At 29.5% G+C, this 20,204-nt stretch overlaps 1 protein-coding gene and 1 pseudogene across 1 annotated transcript; both read right to left on the minus strand.

Annotated features, from left to right (window-relative positions):
- Window positions 1-1,904: 1,904 nt before the first annotated feature.
- Window positions 1,905-3,380, minus strand: LOC114170028 (E3 ubiquitin-protein ligase PUB23 pseudogene; annotated as a pseudogene).
- Window positions 3,381-5,460: 2,080 nt separating this feature from the next.
- On the minus strand, window positions 5,461-7,164 carry LOC114170386 (cytochrome P450 703A2-like). Its single transcript, XM_028055865.2, has 2 exons — window positions 6,238-7,164; window positions 5,461-6,099 (listed from the first exon to the last, which is right to left on the minus strand). Exons 1-2 carry the CDS (start codon window positions 7,162-7,164, stop codon window positions 5,461-5,463), a joined length of 1,566 nt encoding a protein of 521 aa, XP_027911666.1.
- Between the last annotated feature and the right edge of the window lie 13,040 nt (window positions 7,165-20,204).

The raw sequence follows: 20,204 nt of genomic DNA on the forward strand, positions 1-20,204 counted from the left end.
CATTCCATGCAGTGGCGGATGTTTTGAGGGGGCAGGGAGTGGCCATGGCATCCCCTCCCATTTTTTTTTATATTATATGTAATTTAGAAAATTTTAATATTTTTAAAAATTTTTTAAATTATATGTAGTTTATATTAAAAAAAAATATGATTATTAAATTAGGTATTTTTTTTAAAATTTTATAAAGTATAACATTTAATAATAAATGATAAAACATAAATCAAATATAATAAAAATTAAAAATATTTATTAAGATACATCCTTTTTTATTATCTTTTTGAGTTTTTTTACATATTAGATTTATCTCTTATTCTCACATGTTTTTTTTTTCGCTTTTAAAAAAAAAAAATTGGATACAAACTTATTATTTTTTTTCTTTTAATTTTATTTTTTCTCTTTTACAATTGAAGAAAAAAAGGAAATTCTTATATCTTACTTCATCCTAAAATATTTGTTTAATAGTTAGCATTATCTTTTATCTCATGAGTCTTATATTTATTTTTTATGAATATAGAAGTAAAAGTAATGTATGATGTGTTTTTTTATAACCGATTTTGAATTGTGACTTTATTATCATAGATTTTTGTAGGAATTCTCATTTTTTATTAGATTGTAATAACTTATTTTTTGATTTTAATCCATTTTAGGAACTCTCAATCTCTTATTAGGTTGTGATAAATATTAATGAAGAATAAGATAATAGATTCATTGTTTTAAAGTGATAAAAGGAAACTAATTCAATTTTTTACATAGTCTGAAACATAATACTAATGATCATATTGTTCAATTAGAAGATCTTTTTCTTAAAGTTCAACGAGTTACATGAGAAATTTCCTATTAATTATTTAGAAATGTTTTCATATTTATATAAAAATAAATAGCTGAAAATTTTAGTTTTTATTTAATTATTGATGAATTCAAGAATCTGAAAAAACAATACTTTATCTGTGTGATTTGTTTTGTAGTTACAGTTATATTAAATCATGTATTAAGTTTTATTGTATAGTGACAATAATTAAAAATATAAAATTTGAGTATATTTTTTGGCTCCCCCAATATTATTGGGCAAGATCCGCCACTGTGTATTATTAAAAAAAAAAAAAGAGCCATAGATCCAATTATTTATATGACATTTAATCTCTATAATTCTTATAAATAAATAAACAGAAAAGTAAGGAGTAGAAAAATCAAGTCACGTATTCCCCAATTTTTTTAACTCTATATTTAGTAATTTTCTATAAGAAAACATTGGTGAGTTGACAGTGTATAATAATGAATAAAGTATTTGCTAACTAATTATATTAATATTTTAATTATATTTTTTATTTTTAAATTGAATTATTTATATATTATGATATTATTAAAATAAAGTTATCAAGTGGATGTTTTATTTAAGAAAGTGTGGAAATGTAATTTGTCTTCCCATATTTCTCCGTGTGTCCTTCTCATCCATTATACAAAACTTCTATACACATCAATGAAATAACACTTAACAATATATACATTTCTTAATGTCAACATCATATTTTCATTTACCAAGTATGGTAATCTTGATCTTTAAGCTACCTAAGATTTTTTCATCTGAAATAAAAGATAAGTTTCTTCTCTTCAAATTACACACTTCATTCGTTTATGCTCAATCCGAATGATAAACTCTTTACCTAGCTAGGTTTTCATGTTCTAAGAAAAATAATTTTTTTGTACTATTTGGATTTGCTCACCTTTTCTTTTTTCTCAACTTCAGGATTAATCTACTAGAATTTCTCCAAAGTTTATGTACATGATTCCTCACTACTAATGTTCATGCTTCTAATTAATCTTCACATAACATGTAATCTAGGTTTTTAATTTATAAAAACGTTAATAATACTCAACTACAAGTTACATGTTGTGGAGACTAACGATTTTGGATCATATAATAACATTTTCATGTAAACGACATCGGTGTTCAATTTTGATCACCGTTGGTGTCTAGTAAACAAATACAGTTGTATACAAGGAGAATTGTTCCAAACTTTGGAGTGCAACCTAAGGATGTCTCTTGCTTTCTCTTTCAAATAACCAGCACAATCTGCTTGCATCACCATGCAAAGCTTTGACACAGCTCCAACCCTTAACATCTCTAGAACAACCTCGTTCGATGCTGAAAACTTAGCAATCACTGAAAACACATGAATTGCTCTATCGTCCGTGAGAGCAGAAACCCTCAAAACCCTCTTTGAAACCACTGCAATGCCCGCAGCATGTCTTAGAAACTGTTCTCTTCCCTCAGCACAACAACACAGATGAGCCAAAAGGTTGAATATGAGCTCTGTCATGTTCTTCTCCGGCTTCTCAAGCTCAAGCTCTATGACTTCTGCCACTGCACCTGCTTCAACGATCCTCGTTCTGTTTCTACCCAAAACGCAGGTTTGTACAAGAACATGCAAAGCAGATTTTATAGTTTGCTGAGATAGTGCTCTTTTCTTCAATACCCTCACCATTTCCTTGAAGAAGTCAAGGCTTAAATTTCCCAAAAGGGTTGAATCAGCAACCTCGATTGTCAACTTCACAAGGGGCATTGCTTCGTTCACCATCTTGATGTTGCTGTCATCCAAATGAAGCTTCAAAACCCAAGTCAACGAGTTGATGAAGTCCAAGCTCTCACCAACTAGTGGTTTCATGCTGCTGTGGTTGTTGTTCCAAAGCAGATGAACAATTCTCAAAGCTTCTTCCACGGAACTGGTTTTTGTATTTCCATCTTTGAAATTGTTGTTAATCAGTTTCACCATGGCCTTGGCTACACCAGCCTCAGCCATGCAGGTTCTGTTCCTCTGGCTTTGTGCAGCCAAAGCATGCAACTTCTCCAACGATGTTCCAAAAGAATGAGGAGCATCAAGACCCTTCACGAGTTTCTGAACTTGGATCATGCTTAAAGGGGTTTTCGGGGTTGGAATTGGATCAACACCATTGGCTGTGTTTGCTGAACACCAAGCTTGGATAAGCCTTCGAAGCGTGTGGTTAGGGGTTAAGTATTGAGAGCTTCTTGGAAGTGATTGTTTGGTAACAGGACAGACACAATCCTTGGCCTTACGCAACCACTCTTCAATGCTTTCTCTGTCATATGTAATCCCTGTCACTGTAGTCACAGGGTCTTCCATGATCTGAAACGAAATGGGACAAACAAAATACTGAGGGATTTCAACTTCTGCCATTAAAAGTTGTTCAGAACTGAATGATGGTTCTGCAGAACAGGAAAAGGAGTTGCTTCTTTTGGTAAGAGATTGGTGTTGAATAAATATTAAGGTATGAGAAGGTTTATATATATTATACAGATTATAACGATAAAGTGATGATGATGATGATGAGAATGTGCAAAAGCATGGCTCATTTTTTCTTTGGTTTTACCAGTCATGGTCATATATGTTCATCATCACTACTTTTTGTTTGTCAATGTTGTGTTGGATGGTCAAACCTTAATTTGTGTGTGTAGTAACTGCATCGACTACTTTATTTTGTGGGTTTTGAATTGAATTTAGATGCATGAATGAATCTTTCAAGTGTGCAATGTGCATCATGCATTGCCACGTGTCGTTTTCCCAATGGCCGTTTGTTTGTTTGGTCAACTTTTTCTAATACTCTGCTGCATTGCCTGCTTCTGATTCAAACCAGCAACGTCACGAAATTTCTCAATTTCGGTGGTGGGGAGTTAAATTCACGCTAAAATAATGCTCCTTCATTATTTCTCTTTTAATATTTTTATTGTTCTTTTTAACCTTTTAAAAATTCCGAGATTATAAACATTTTTAATGATTAAATCCAATATTATTTATTTATTTTATTGAATTTCTCTCTATGTTAATAATACTTTCAGTTTTCAAAAACTGCAACAGTATAAATTTGTACTACAAATAACGTCATTAAATTCATAATTTTTTATTTTCTGTTGATTATAAATTATCATGATGCGTAAATTAAATTAGTTAAGTTTATACACATATTTATTTATTATAAAATTTTAGGTTTAATTGGGTAAAAATGTGGAAACAAAATTACAAGATTGAATATTTAATCAATAAAATAGTAACTAATCCAATTAGATTTCGATAAGTGTGTTAAATAAATTGTACTTATAAGATTATCTTTAATATTACTGTTTAAAAAGATTATTTTAAGTTGAAGAATATTGTTTAACCAAAATTATGATTGGTGTATATTGCTTATACTACAAACAGCATTGTTTAAAATCTTTTTAAAACAAAATAAAAGAAATATTTTAAGAGTTTGAAGGAGAGAAATTGAGGAGATAATAACTTTTAAAAAGTATTAATTTATAAATTCAATTGTAGGAGTCACAAATTTAAGTTATTCATCTTACCAATTTCACCAATGTAATGGTTTTTGTATTTGGTACTTAAACTTATGTAATATTATAAAATCTAAAAAGTTAAATTAAATAACTTATTTAAACTTTACTAGATGCTCTAACAAGAATAATAAGGTGAGTGGACATGCTTCATCTGTCTTAATCAAGAAGGGATAAGTTGACCAATTAGCTAAAGTTGATCGAATAACATAATAAAAAGGATGGATTAAGTTATTTTAAAATTCTTTTAAACGATTTTTTTTTTCATTTTTATCTTTCAATTTCTTTTAATTAATTCGATTGCTGTTAAAATCATTAGATTAAAAAAAATTAAAAAATAAGAATAAGTCTCCCTTTATGCACTACAAAAATATTTAATTTTAACAAGGGTTAGTTAGTTGGGGTTATAATAATCTCCAGAAAAATCTAATGTACTAGAGGTTTTAAAAGCCCCAATTAAGTACGGGGTTTTTTTAAGGAACCCCAATAAAATTCAATTTTTAATTAACTTTTTCATTTTATTTCTTTTGTAAATTTCAATGTTTTAGAAACAAGTGCAGTGCTGCTTTGCTTTCCTTTGTCGTGGCCGTGTCTCGTCTAACGATAGTAAATTGACATGTGACAATTTTAAAATTAAAAAAAAAAACAATTAAATTTTGTTTAAAAAATTAATTTTTCTTTTTAAAAAAATAAATAATTTTATGGTTTGACATGATGCTAACTCCAACCTAACAGAGAAAACCAACTTGAATCTTTTTAGATAATTAGAGTATTAAATTGAACAAACCAAATGTACACGGGAACCAAATTGAACTTAACTAAAAAAAATTGGGATACTAAATGAGTAATTATACCTATATATTATTTAATCCTAACTTTCCCTCACTTTCTTCCTCTTCACCGTGGGAGGCTGGTGTGTGGCTTAAAGGTTGAAGCATGTGTGTGCATCTCATCCGTCGTCATTGAAGCCAGTTTTCTTGCTCTCAAGATAATATAAAAATATAAAAAACAAAGTTACAACAATTACAAGTCTAAATAAAATAAAATAAAAAAACAATCTTCTTTTCATTAAAATTATTCATTCCAACTTTAACCTAATAAAATAATTTCTTACATCATCCATACAAATCCTTTGACAACCTTGGAACAGCAACAGCAAACAAAGGATTAGCCTTGGGCATAGTCATTCCATAAACTTCTGTAGTATCAATGTCTTGAGGGTTCAAACCCTCCGGTGGGGTCCACTCAAAGCAGTGAAAGAGTGTGGCCAAAGCCATCAAAACCAAATTCACCCCAAGCGGTGCACCAGGGCACTTGCGTTTTCCAGCACTGAAAGGCAAAATCTTGAAGTCAACGCCATGACTAATCTCAACCCTACCTCCGTTACTGGGCCAGTGTCTCTCGGGCCTGAACTCCCCCACGTTGTCCCAAATCTCCGTGTTGCGGCCCAGTCCATGGGTGTTGATGAACACACGTGTCTTGGCCGGGATGTGGTAGCCGTTGATGGTGGTGGCGCGGAGAGACTCATGCGGAATCAGGAACGGCCCAGCCGGGTGCATGCGGAAGGTTTCACGTACGACGCAACGTAGGTAATTGAGGTGTGGCAAATCTGATTCTAAGACCATTCTATTTGGGCCAACCACTGAGTCCAGTTCTTGTTGGACCTTTTGAAGAATGTGTGGGTGTTTGATTACCTCTGCCATGGCCCATTCGTTTGTTACCGCTGAAGTGTCTGTTGCTGCAGCTATCATGTCCTAAACAATTTTCCCAATCATTATGATTTATTTAATTTATTCAATTTGTAATTGAAAATATAGCTAGAAAGATTATATAATTTATTCAATTTATAAGCATAAAAGGAGAAAAATTCATTGAATAAAAAATGATCATACCTGAATCAAGGCTTTGATTTCTACATCATCCATGTGCTCTTTTCCATCTTCACCCGGTAAAGATAGTAAAACATCAACAAAATCCATATCTCCATCACTTTCTTCTCTTCTCACCTTATATTCCCTTGCCTTTCTATGCTCTTCAATAATCTTGGAATGGAAATCATCCACTCTTTTTTCCACTTCCCTCATTTTCTTTTCACAACCATAAGGATCAAACCACCTCCACATTGGCAAGTAGTCACCCAAATATATCACACCCAATAACCAAAACAACTCATGGGTTATATGCATGAACTCCATAGCCTCTTGTGGGCCTGAAGATTTGGACCCAAAATATTGTTTGCCCAACAACATTCTAGTCACATTGTTCATTGAGAAAGCACCCAAAACCTCCCTCAAGTTAATAGGTCTCCCACCTTGGGCCCGGCCCAAAACATCCTTGACAAGGTGTTGGGCTTCCTCCGAACGGTGTTTTGAGAAGGACTCAAGTCTCTTTGTTGTTAACAAATGTTCCATGCAAATTCTTCTCATGCGCTTCCAATGTGGGCCCAAAGGGGCCAATGCAACATCACCACACCCATATGCTAAATGAACTGCTGCAAGAGTTTGTGGTCGAGAGGCAAAAACATCATCTTGGGAAACAAGAATTTCATGTATAATCTTAGGATCATTGGTGGTGATGGCATCAATGTTGCCCAATTTTAGGTACACCAAGGGTCCATATTTCTCACAAAAAGATGCTAAGTCTCTATGTGGAAGTTGGCCCAATTGGAGGAGGTTACCAACAATGGGCCACCTTGGTGGGCCTGGAGGAAGCCCGTTGGTCATGTGAGAAGAAAGAGACTTTCTCATAAGCCAATGTCTAACGATTTTGGAGGCTAATGCAGCTAGCAGTAGGGCTGAAATAAACGTTGCCAAAACCATTTTCTAAGTGCTTTATCTAAAACAAATGCTTTATCAAAGCAAAGAAATTTGTTTCAAGAACAGCCTTTGGTTTCAATGATCTTGAGATGCATTTTGCAAACGTTGAATTGAATGGTTGCCCTGTTTTCAGTTATGGTTTGAAGCTTTTTATATAATATTTAAGATGATGAAAGTAGTTACCTTTTAATGCTAAGGTAGTTTAATAGTTCACAATCTTTATGTGATCTTGTGTTCTTGGTTGTTGTTTTATCTTATTGATTTCTTGTTGAGAAGTCTGTTTTTTTAAGGTAAAAGAGTGATGTATGTTGGGTAGGACATGATGGGCATGATGTTTTTGTTGTAAGTTTCTTTCTTGTTAAAGACACAAATTTTGCATTTCTCCTACTTCAACTTTTTATAATGATTACATATGCATGATCTCCATTTGGTTGTGAAATCAAGAGATATTTTGTTAGGTTAACTACTTAGTAGTTATGAGATTATCATATTTCTTGTAATAGCATGTATACTTCTTGTAATAGCATGTATGTATGGGCTTCTTAGGTCACAAATAATTATTATACTTCCTATGATAGTATGTATGCATGACTTCTTAGATCACAAGTAAATAGAAATATTAAAGAGAGTAATTACTTGAAGATAATAAAGTATTATATTATGAAAATATTATATAATCAATTATTATATCATAATATTTTGAAAATATTAGATAATAAATTATTATTATTATTATTATTATTATTATAATATCTTAGAAATATAAAAGAATGTGATAATAAGTTATTATATAATAAGATATTAATTGAAAATTAGATATTTCACATTCCTATTTTACTTCTTATGATATAATTGTTGTTAACTGACTTTTAACCATTTTTTTTAATTTTTTTAATAAAATTCAATTACAATTAATAACTAACCGAAGAGAATGGTAAACTAAAATATATTTTAAATTATTTTTATAATATTAAACATCAGTATCTTTTACTTTTAAAAATTTAGTATATTTCACTTATAAAAATTAAAGTAATTAATATAACTTATATTGTTTTGTGGAGTTATAATGCAACACGCAAGAAAAAATAAAAAAATACTGAAACTAAAATCACCTATAATAATCTATTAAATGAATTTATTATATTAGATCAAACACATTTGTATCTCCTCATTTTAAATATAATATATATATATATATATATATATATATATATATATATATATATATATATATAAGGCTAAATTAACAAACTAAGTATTCAATAAATCCTAAATTCTTATTCATTCAATCAAAGAGAAAAGAGAAAGTAAACCCCATTATTTTTGTTCATAACATTCAAGATTAATGTTTAATAAGTTTTATAATAGTGTAACAATTTAAATCATTTTATTTAAGTTATATTATTTTTACCTAATCACAAAAGAGACATATTAGTTTCTCTATTATAAGGTGTATGTTTATCTTCATTATATTTTTTATTCTTTTATCATGTTTGTTAACACTTCATTCTGCAATGAATAGCGTCTCTATTTTGACTTTATTTTACTTTTTTCATTCTCTTGACATCTATCAATTGAATATGAAATTCATGTGCATCTTCTTACTCTCACCTGAATGTAATATTCATATTATTATTTTTTGTTATATTTCAACACATCAACGTGATTTATTTATTTTTTTTCCCAAATATGTGTTGTTTATCAAAAACATGCATAAACACACAAATTATTATACTATCTCATAGCTTTAAATATTATTGTACTTTCTTCTCTCTTAAAAAATATAATTAAATTCATTTATTTTCTTTCTATTTACTTTAATTAATTTGTCATAGATATTCTATGATTTTAATAATATCCATCATGAATAGATTAGTTTCATCATATTTAAAAAGAAAATTTAATTTTAATACATATTAACCAATAATAGTTATAAAATTTTCAATTATAAGACAATTTAATCTGAAAAGGACAATATAAAATATTTGTAATGCGAATGTATTGCAATTAAATAAATAAAATGATATTTTATTCATTATATACTTGTTTATTTATTATTAGTATAAAAAATTACTATCGATAAATAAAACTGATGTTGTAAAAACAGGTAATTCGGCCTAGTTCGACTTGACCAACCATAGATTGATCACTTAGTAAGTTAACCAAACCTGACTCACTTATTAACGAGCCAAAACAAATTGAATCCAGTCCGGTCCACCACGGGTCGGTGGGTTAAACGAGTTGGCTCACGGACTCACTTAATTAAAAAAAATACAATATTTTTTAGTCAAAATAAATTCTAATTCTAATTAAAATCTAAATAAACTTTGATACAATCCAAACAAACCAAAATTATAAAAATACAAATTATCTATGTGTTTGCTAAAGAAAAATAACCTAACATGACCAAAATGAAAAACTCAACTTAAGATAAAACATGTGACCCTTTACTTGCGGGTTGGTGAGCCAATCTGACTCGCCACAAGTTCAACTCGGATGAACCGAATTCTAGGTGGGTCGGGTAAAAAATTAACTCATATTAAAATTTGTAAAAAATTTCCAACCCAACTCAACCCGTCGGATTAGCTCGCAAATTCCAACTCAGTTTGAGAACTCTAAATAAAACATATGGTAGACATCTCTTCTTAAAATAACAAGAGAAAACATATCTGTTTTGTTCATTTTTGTTATAATAACAGAGTAACAAAATTTTCAGCATAATTATAAATAAATAAAAAAACTTTTACAATTTTGTTGTAGATAATTTTATTTATTTCTTATCTAATTTTTTTATTATCAAAACTTAGTTTAGTTTTAGAAAATGATTAAATTTCAAAAAATCCTTAAATTAAAAAGAAAATCACTTAAAACATATATTTAAAGGAAAAATTGAAAAAAGAATGTACATACAGAAATGGAGAATCTTCTTTGTATAATAGTATAGATAGATATAAATATTTTTTATAATTTTATTGTAGATATTTTTGTTTAATTCGTAGGTAAAGTTTTTTATTATAAACAGTTATTTTAATATTAGAAAATGATTAAATTTGAAAACATTGTTAAATTAAAAAAAAACACTTAAAACGTATATTTAAGGATAAAATTAAAAAATAAATTTGTACACCAAAATGGATAATCCTTTTTATATAATAATATAGATAAATGACTATATAACTATTAGTTAAAAAACAATGATGTAAAATATTATGTAAACTATCTATACATTAAAAATACACATACTTACTTGTTGAGAATTAAGTTTAACTCCCACGTTGATTAAAAGTAAAAAAAAAAAAGAAGAAGAAATAGTTAAATACCTAATAATAAATAAAACTCATAAACTTGTTATCTTATGATTTTGAGTGAGAGGTAAGTTAATATTTTATATGTAGATTAAAATAATGTCTCATTGATATTGTATTTGGCTAAATCTCATATTGGATAGAGATAAGAAAGTTAAATATTTGATAACAAACTAGTATATTGACACGTGCATACGCATGAGACGTATTTTTTATTTATTTTGTATATTAAAATAATAAAATAGTGAAAATATTATATAATAAAATATTATGAAAATTAAGTTATATTATTATAAATATTGTTATTAAAGTAATGAAATAGTAAATTTAAGTGATGCAATAATAATTTTAGTTTTAAATATAATAAATAAAATTGATATCACAATATAGTACATTTAATTTATTTTACGAAATAATTATAATAGTCTATGATCCGTACGAAATTTTTTTTTGTTTAAATATTTTTAGAATAATTATATAATTGTTATTATATTTATTTAACCATTAAAAGTACTAATAATAATATTAATATAAATTTTACATTTTAAATTTTAAAAATTTTAAAAGATTAAAACTCTATTTAGCAAAAGTATTTAGTATAATAACATTTTTTATAATTAAAAAAATACACTTATAATGATAAAAAATAATAATAATAATAATACCATTATAATAATATGTCGTAGTAATAAAAATAATAATAATACAATAACTGCATATACAAAGAGATGCACATTTTTTTCTCTTTTGTTCATACAATTTTATCCTCTTAATTATTATTTGTTACATTAAAATAATTATTCATAATAAAAACTATTTGTCCATTTTATCATTTTAATAATTTTAGTAACTATTTTTTTAATTAAAATAATTACACTGATGTAAAGATAAAATGAACAACAAAACAAATAAAAAGTGCAAGTAATTGAGATATGATCTCGTAGTAAATAAATGTAAAATGTGTGTTTAACTATAATAATAATAATAATAATAATAATAATAATAATAATAATAATAATAATAATAATAATACAACTACATATATAAAGAAATAACCATCTTTGGTGGTAATTACAAATTACTTACGGATTATCGATGACTTTAAATCCGTGTGTAATGGTGGCATAAGTAAATTTTAATGGATTTCTGGTTCGTGAAAAATGTCACGTTGTGGGTAATACATATGGACCACAGTCTGCGGGTAATTACCAACCACTTAAATTTTGTGGGTAATACATACGACCACCTTCCATTGGTAACTTTTGTCAAAAAGAGGTCTTAACGACATTAGGACTCGCAACGTGAAGGGTTCTTGATGCAAAGACTAGATGACACGAGAGATTGACGACAACAAGAACAGAGTTGGACGATGTGAGAGCTGGAAGGTGTTTTTCCTGATTGGACGACACGAGAGCTTGACGGCGTGACAGGTTCACAAGGACTGACACTACAAGAAATATGAGAATTATCTACGAAATAATTTTCGTAGATAATTTCATTTTATCTACGAAAAAAAGGTCATAGATAAAGTAAGAGTTCGTAGGTAACAAAAAAATCAATTACATACGAAAATTTCATAAGTAATTTATTTTATGAAACTTTACCTACACAATTTGGCGTAGAAAATAAATATAATACAAAAAATATATAAAAATTATTTTAAAAATTATTACCTACAAAAATACTCTGTGTGTAACTTATCATAATATAATTTTTTATTAAAAATATAATTTTATTTTATTTTACAATTTAACACTACTAAATTTGAGAATTTAGGGTTTAACTTCGTCATTGAGTATTGCTAGTCCTTTGTTTTGCTTGTCTAGGAACACTCACATCGCCGCAGTAGTAATCCTTCGTCACCAAAGTTCGTACCAACAACAACAATCCTTCGTTATTGAAGTTCGTCCCAACATCAACGACATGGTTGAGGTTCGTTAACAACAAATTTCATTTGAGGTTCTTTTGTGGTTCGTGCAGTTCATCCTTTATGTGAGGTTCATCTTTGCCTCGACCTAAAGTGACGACATGACAAATTTTTCACAAATTTGGCTCACCATCATATTTCACTTGAGATCATTAGAGGTTTTAGAAGATTTGAAGGTTTTGAGAGATTTTGAAAGATTGGAGGAAAGAGTTTGGAGGAAAGGTTTAGAAAATTTTCAGGACGTGTGATGAATTTTGGGGGAAACATATTGACATTTTTGTTTTTAATTAATTTTTTTTTACCCATGAATTAATTAGTTTATTTATGGATTTTCTTTTCCATGGTAGATAAGTTTATTATGCAACTATATAGCTTTGCTTATTTTTTATTTTTTTATTAATATTAATAAAATCAATGAGTAATATGTAAATAACAAAACTTTACAGATTAACTTTTTTTCCATGGGTAATTATATGTGGGTAATTCAACATTTTCATATTTAGTGTTTTATTTTAAATTTTTAGTTTAGTGTTTAATTAAAAAGATAAAATGATGTCCTATTTTACAAAAAAAAAAAAGTTATGATTTCTTATTCAAAACTATGATATTGTATTTGAAATTGTATAATCAAACAGTCACATATAATAGTGAATTAATAAAACATATAAATATTTTAGATCATAATGAAATGAAAATTTGTAATAGGGTTTAATTTAAAATAACTAAATTTATTAAGGACTTAAAGTTTAATAATACTGATTGTTTTTGTTGTTGTGAAAATATGTATGTAAACATGAGTCAAATTAAGATAAAATAAAGTTAGAGCGACAAATTAAAAATACAAAATATAATTACTCATTTTATTGTTTTTGTTTAAAAACTTCAAGTTGTTTCTCTAATTTTTTTTAGTTTGAATTTATGAAAATTGATACAATTTGATTTTGATTTGTGAAAAATTAATGCAATTTGATCATTTCCGTTAAATTTATTGAAATGAATCAAATACTTTTTATTAAAATTGAAGTTGTTAATATGGATGATTTGTTTCGTTGGTATAATTAACATAATCAATTTTGATGATAATATATATATATATATATATATATATATATATTAATATTAGAAACATATTTAATTGTATAAGTATTTTTAAATTTTTAATTAAAATAATTATTATATTTTTATATTAAATTTTTGTGTTATAATTATAATTTAATTTATAAATATTAATGATTTAAATTACAATATTATTATAATTTTATCTTTGTAGTGTAATATAAAAAAATTACTTTTTAAATTATTTTTATTTTTAATTTTAAAAAAAAGGTAGATTAGTTCATCTCGTCCCCATTCATAGTAGTTTAAAGAGTTAAATATGATTTTGATCCCCGAATTTTGATGCGAAATTGAAATTTGTCACTATAAAAAACTTTTATACATTTTTATCTCCATACTTTAAAAATGAATGAACATAGTCCTTTTAACTCAATTAGGTTAATTTCTTTGACATGTCAAACACGTTTTCCAGCTAACATTGAAACTGAAACACGTCAAATGATACATGTAAGTCAAATGCTAGTATGAAACGCATTATACTAAAAAAGAAATAAGATAATTGAATTAAAAGAAGTATATCAATTCATTTTCAAAGTTCAGAAACCAAAATATATCAAAATTCTACAATAACAAATTTCAATTTCGCATTAAAATTCAGAAACTAAAAAATATTTAACCATATTTTAAAAGGTTAAAAGCCCTAACTTGATTTACCAAATTTTAACAAATTGAGAAACCAAAAAGTCCCTTTAGCATCCGTATGCAGTGAGAACTTAACATGTAAAAGAAGTTTGTTAATTTGAGCATATGTTACTAAAATGTAATGCATAAATGGTCTATTGGATTATTTCAGCCTACGGCGTCCCCCAAAGTCTCCATTGTTAATTGTTTCCATTCCTTTTTTCCATTTTTAACAACCATCGTATAAAGCATGCATGCATGTCTTTCATGTGCAAGTTCTACACAAAAAAACAAATCAGTGAATTGAAAAAAATAAAAAAGAGACTTAACTGTGTTTTATATATCTACATTTTTCTAAAAAAATATAGTTTTATCCTCTAATTTGAAAAATAATAATCCCTTAAACTTAGGAAAATTTTAAAGATTAGATGAAGACTCAAACCTAAAATTGAATCACATGTTTTTTTTTTCATAAACCTAAAATTTAAATTTTATTAGGTCTCAATGGAAAATGGTGTCTAGTCTATCATTGTGAGGCCCACACCCCACCACAAGAGGCCCACATGATGTGGACTCAAATGCCGTGTTTATCACAATTTCTAAACTTAATTTTCTTTGGCTACCACGTGTTACTTAGTTCAGTCTCTCATATTTTCAAAGGTGATTAGCATCCAGAAGAGTGAAAGAAAGAAAAAAGTTGCAACACAATAATACAAAATAATGAGTATTGTGATGTGACAAAGAAAATAAAAAAATGGTGTTAAAAAGAATGTAAGAAAAAGAAAGTAAGATGAGAGAAAAATCAAAGTTGGATAACATTGTATATAGCAATAGCACCGATTAACTTTTGTGCTTTGTTAATTTAATTTGGTTTCTGTAAACCGACATTGCAGCCATTGATGTCACAGTGATTAGGTTGAATTCAAACCAAATCTCAATTTGAAACCTGAAAAGTTTAAACCCACATCGAAACGATTGGGTCAAAATATACTTCTCATTCGTAATTTCTATTTTAGATAGCAACAGCAAAGAATTCATTACAAGAATTAACTTTTTTGGAAGCTATTTTATTTCTAGAAGCCCTTTTCTCACGAAATAATGTATGCAGAATAATATTACATCCTTATTTTCTACTCTCATTTTTTATTTTTATATAATCTAGTGTAAATTATTGATTAATGTGTTACTATTTTTTTAAAAGAATTAATATATCATACTAAATTACATTAAAAAAAATGAGAGTGAAAAATTTGAAATTATTTAATAATTTTTGAAATGTCTGCATGTAAAACACTTTTACCCCTTCTCTAATCACAAATCACATAAATCGTAGTTTGTTAATATTTTATGACCTCAGTTATTTTGATTGGATGAGTGTAAAAGGGTGTTTCAATTATGGGCGTGCTTAGGATGATAGTAAAATTTAAATCGTTTGAATAATAAGTTAAATAATAATAACAATAATTATAATTATAATTAGATTTATTTATTTTTAATTAATTTAACTAAAAGTGGTGAAGATAGTTAATTTCATGAGGATGAAATAAATCAAATTTTACATTAAAAAAATAGATATCAGTTTAAAAGTAAAACTAGATGCTAATTAATTAATAACATCATATTTGTGTCTCAGATGTGCAAACCGAACTAAAACTATGGACAATAATTTATTGTATCAATTTTTTAAGATTATTTCTAAGTAGTGTTTGTTGAATCCAGGTGTACTTATTACTAGTTTTTAAATTATTTTTAATTAAAACGGTTTAGTGTTAGTCAAACTAACGCAATGAAATATATTTTTTATATGAATTTAATTTTGATCGATGTGATTGAAACTATTGATAGTAATTTTAAAGCAATGTTTCTTATCATGTCTCCATTCTCGTATTTAACAAAAGAAAAATTTACAAAACAATCATTTGTCTATATTTTTTCAAAATTCTTTCATCATTTTTTTGTCACTTTTTTTTTAATTTATGAGTGAGATACTTATCCACACACTTTATTCCACAACCAATCCTATCATAATTCATTAGTTCCTTTTTTCTTTTTAAGGTAAGGAAAAATATTGTCTTTTCTTTTTAAGAATTTATAATGGATTTAAAAAAAAAAAAGAAGTTTAAAGCTTAAAGGAGTTACCAATGAATCAATATCAAGATTAACTTATTTGGCCAAGTAGCTAAAAACAAGAAATGTCTTAGTCATATCAAACTATACATATTCACCTAAGTTGCACAACAAAAGAATCAAGTTAAATATTTGATTATAAACAAAACACGAGTAAGTCACTCAAGAAAAATAAAAATGACACATGATAGTCCATCCTTTACAATAAAGTCCAAAACTCACAAGGTCAAAACTATTTCACAAAATATTTATTTCAGAAATTCTCAAATCAACTCAATTAGTAAATCATAGAAATAATCCACTCATAGTACATGACTTTTATTTTTTCCAACATTATGATCATCCCAGTTACTAAACCAAATCCTAAAATCCATGCAAATATGTTCTATTGAAAGCAAGGAAATATTTTTGCTGAATTTCTTATGAGACATATTGTTTAAAAGTTTCACTAGAAAGTTAATAATTTCACAATTTTCTCAAAAAGAAATCACAGATTTTTTTCAAAAGAAAAACAAAACAAACAGAAAACAAAATTAGAAAAAGGAGGAACAAAATAAAATGTTTCAATGTATTCAATATATATAAAATGTAAAGAAAAAGTATGAAGGGTACTTACCTCCTCAAGGCGGAAGGTATGCAGGAGAAGTCAAGTTCATCCCATCAATCATCTTATTCAACATATCTTGATTTTCATTGAATATCCGAAAACGATGTTCATTAACTTTAAAAGTGTTATTTGAATATTCTTCCTTGATCTCCACTTCTCCATAAGGAAATACTTCTATAACAATAAATGACCCTTCCCATTTAGAGCGTAACTTACCACTCATGTGACCTAACCTAGACTTATATAGTAAACATTTTGGCTTACCTTAAAGTCCTTCCTAGGAGCAAGATTTTGGTCATGAAATTGTTTGGTCTTCTCTTTGTAGAACTTTGATTTTTCATAGGCCACAAGCCTAATCTCCTCTAATTCTTGCAACTGAAGTTTTCATTATTTTCCTGCTTCTTCCAAGTCCAAGTTATAAGCTTTCACGGCCCAATAGGCCCGATGCTCAATCTCTACAGGTAGATGTCAAGCCTTTCCAAAAAAAAAAACACTAAAAGGTGACATACCTATAGGTTCTTTATAAGTTGTCCTATGTGCCCAAAGTGAATCATCCAATCTTATGGCCCAATCCTTTTTGTTTGGCTTCACTATTTTCTTTAGTATCTTTCTAATCTCTCTATTAGATATCTCTGCTTGTCCATTAGTCTGGGGTGATATGGTGTAGCAACGTGATGTGTCACCCCATATTTCTTCAACATGTTCTCAAGCAACTTATTACAAAAATGAGTTTCATGGTTATTGATGATAGCTCGTGGTATCATAAACCTATAGAAAATGTTAGACCTGACAAAACTCATGACAACTCGAGCATCAATAGTCCTTGTAGCTATGGCTTCCACCCATTTGGAGATATAGTCTACAACAAGCAAAATATAAGTAAACCCAGAAGAAGAACGAAAAGGACCCATAAAGTCAATACCCCAAATATCAAATACCTCACAAAATAATTTGGGTTGTTGAAGTGTCTCATGCATGTTAGTAATGGATCTAGCTACTCTCTGACATTGTTCACATACACCCTCCTTGCATCCTTAAAAAAGGTAGGCCAATACAAACCACAATCCAACACCTTTCTACTTGTCCTTTGTGTGCCATATTGTCCACCACAAGGAGACGAATGACAGAACTCTAGCACATTAGGTATCTTGTTATCTGGAGCACACTTCCTTATGACTTGGTCACTACCAATGCGCCATAAGATTGGATCTTCCCATACATAGTGCTTTGCCACACTTTTCAACTTGGTTCTTTCAGACTTGGAGAAGGAAAGAGGAATAGCACAAACAACAAAATAGTTAACAATATCAGCAAACCAAGATTCAGGAAACATACATTTAACATAAGTTAAAGCTAGGAGGACTTCATCAGGAAAGTTATCTTGGATAAGACTGTCATCTTCTTCCTTTTCAATCCTACTAAGATGGTCAGCTACTAAGTTATGTGTCTCACTTTTGTCTCGAATTTCAATGTCAAATTCTTGGAGCAGTAGCATCCATCTAATTAACTTTGCCTTGGAATCTGCTTTATTCAGAAGGAATTTCAATGCAGCATGATCAGTGTAAATAATTACCTTGGAACCAAGTATATACGATTTAAATTTGTCCAAGGCAAACAAGAACTAATAATTCCTTCTCAGTTGCGATGTAGTTAGCATGCGCTATGTCTAGTGTCTTGGAAGCATAATATATCACATGTGGTAGCTTCCCATCTCCTTTTGCAAGCACCACTCCCATTGCAAAGTTTGGTGCATCACACATAAACTCGAATGGAAATGTTCAGTCAGGTGGCTGGATGATAGGAATGGTGGTGAGCGCATTTTTCAAAATATTAAAAGCATCTTTGGACCCCTCTCTAAAGTCAAATGGGACATCCCTTTGCAACAAGTTGGAGAGAGGATTAACTATTTTGCTAAAGTCCTGGATAAACCTCTTGCAAAACCTTGCATGTCCAAGAAATATCGAACCTTTTTCACATAAGAGGTGTAAGGTAACTGTAACATCCCGTCAGGATTTTACGGATTTTAAGTAAATAAAATAGATAAAATCATAAAGACATCTCATTTATGAATAATACATCATTTCCCAAAAGTGCGGAAAATTTAAATTTTTATAAATTCAAAGGATAAAACCAAAATCCATAATTACAAAAGTGGAATAACCCAAAGATATCTCATAAGAGTTTACAACTTATGCCAAAATCATAAAACATGAAAATACATAAAACTCCCAAGCTTTTCCCCGCTCTGTGGCTAAGCCTCACCATCACCATTTGCATCAGCATCAACTGCTCACGTGTACCGCGCAGACGATCATCGCCAAACATAAGCAGATAGGGTGAGCTTAATAGCATCAACATACAATTATATTCCTATACATAAATATAAGTCTCTTATAAATTTCATGCAAACACCCCAAATAAAAATCCCTCCTTGAATTCCATATCACCTGGCCACAACCAGGTCATTCGTGTTCTACCTCATTTAGTGATTACCCCAATGTGACTTGCTGCCATACCTATCAGCCACAATCGATAGAGCACGTGCGGGAACAATTACTACGGATCATACACCGTAACGCCAGGTGGAGTTCCCAAATACGAACATAGTTCGCAACGTTCCAAGACTACCAAACTCGTCAGCTATCTGCTGAGGAGGGCAATCCATCTGGACTCATCCGTATTGGCCACAACTAGCACACTCACACCAGCAACACTCACGAACTTGAGCTCAACTCAAGGGTTTCTCGTGTTCATCCGCCATCCCGAGCTCAACTTGAGGGATGCCATTTCGAGATCAACTCGAGGAATGCCATGTGCTTAACCCCTATCCCGAGCTCGGCACGTTCCGAGCTCAACTCAAGGAACACCAACAATCCCAACTTTGAAGCATCACCAAAAGCGTTGTAGATCACACACTCAGACATTTAGAACCAAGGTTGCAGCAGCAAAATTGCCTAGCGAGGGACACGTGCTGCCAGGCGCTGCTAGCCTCAGACCCTGGCTGGTGATGCGTAACGCCTCTAAAACAGTCACGATGCAGGTTTCGCTTGGCGGGAAGACCCTCACCACCAGGCGCACGTGTCCCAGTAGCCCTCTATTGAGCAGCTATCGCCTGGAGGAGCTATCCCTGTTGTCAGGCGTCACAAGCTTCCAATCCTCTCTGTTTTGAAGTTTTCGCCCAGTGGAACCTAGCTCGCCACCAAGCGACATACTAGTGATTTTGCATTGTTGGTTTTCTGCAGGCCCTGCAGATCTTTATCCAAACGTTTGTACTTGTAACACTTATACTGCATCTCCAAAATATTCCCTTCCACCACTTCCTCATACATATGCTTATCAA

The sequence above is a fragment of the Vigna unguiculata genome, chromosome 11 (genome assembly GCF_037176805.1).
Source record: "Vigna unguiculata cultivar grain cowpea cultivar isolate G323 ecotype 2 chromosome 11, ASM3717680v1, whole genome shotgun sequence".
Taxonomy (NCBI): Eukaryota; Viridiplantae; Streptophyta; class Magnoliopsida; order Fabales; family Fabaceae; genus Vigna; species Vigna unguiculata.

Coding starts and splice junctions, on each gene's coding strand:
- LOC114170386 (XM_028055865.2), bottom strand. CDS start 7,164: ATGGTTTTGGCAACGTTTATTTCAGCCCTACTGCTAGCTGCATTAGCC. Junction 6,100..6,237: donor AAATCAAAGCCTTGATTCAG/GTATGATCATTT, acceptor AAAATTGTTTAG/GACATGATAGCTGCAGCAAC.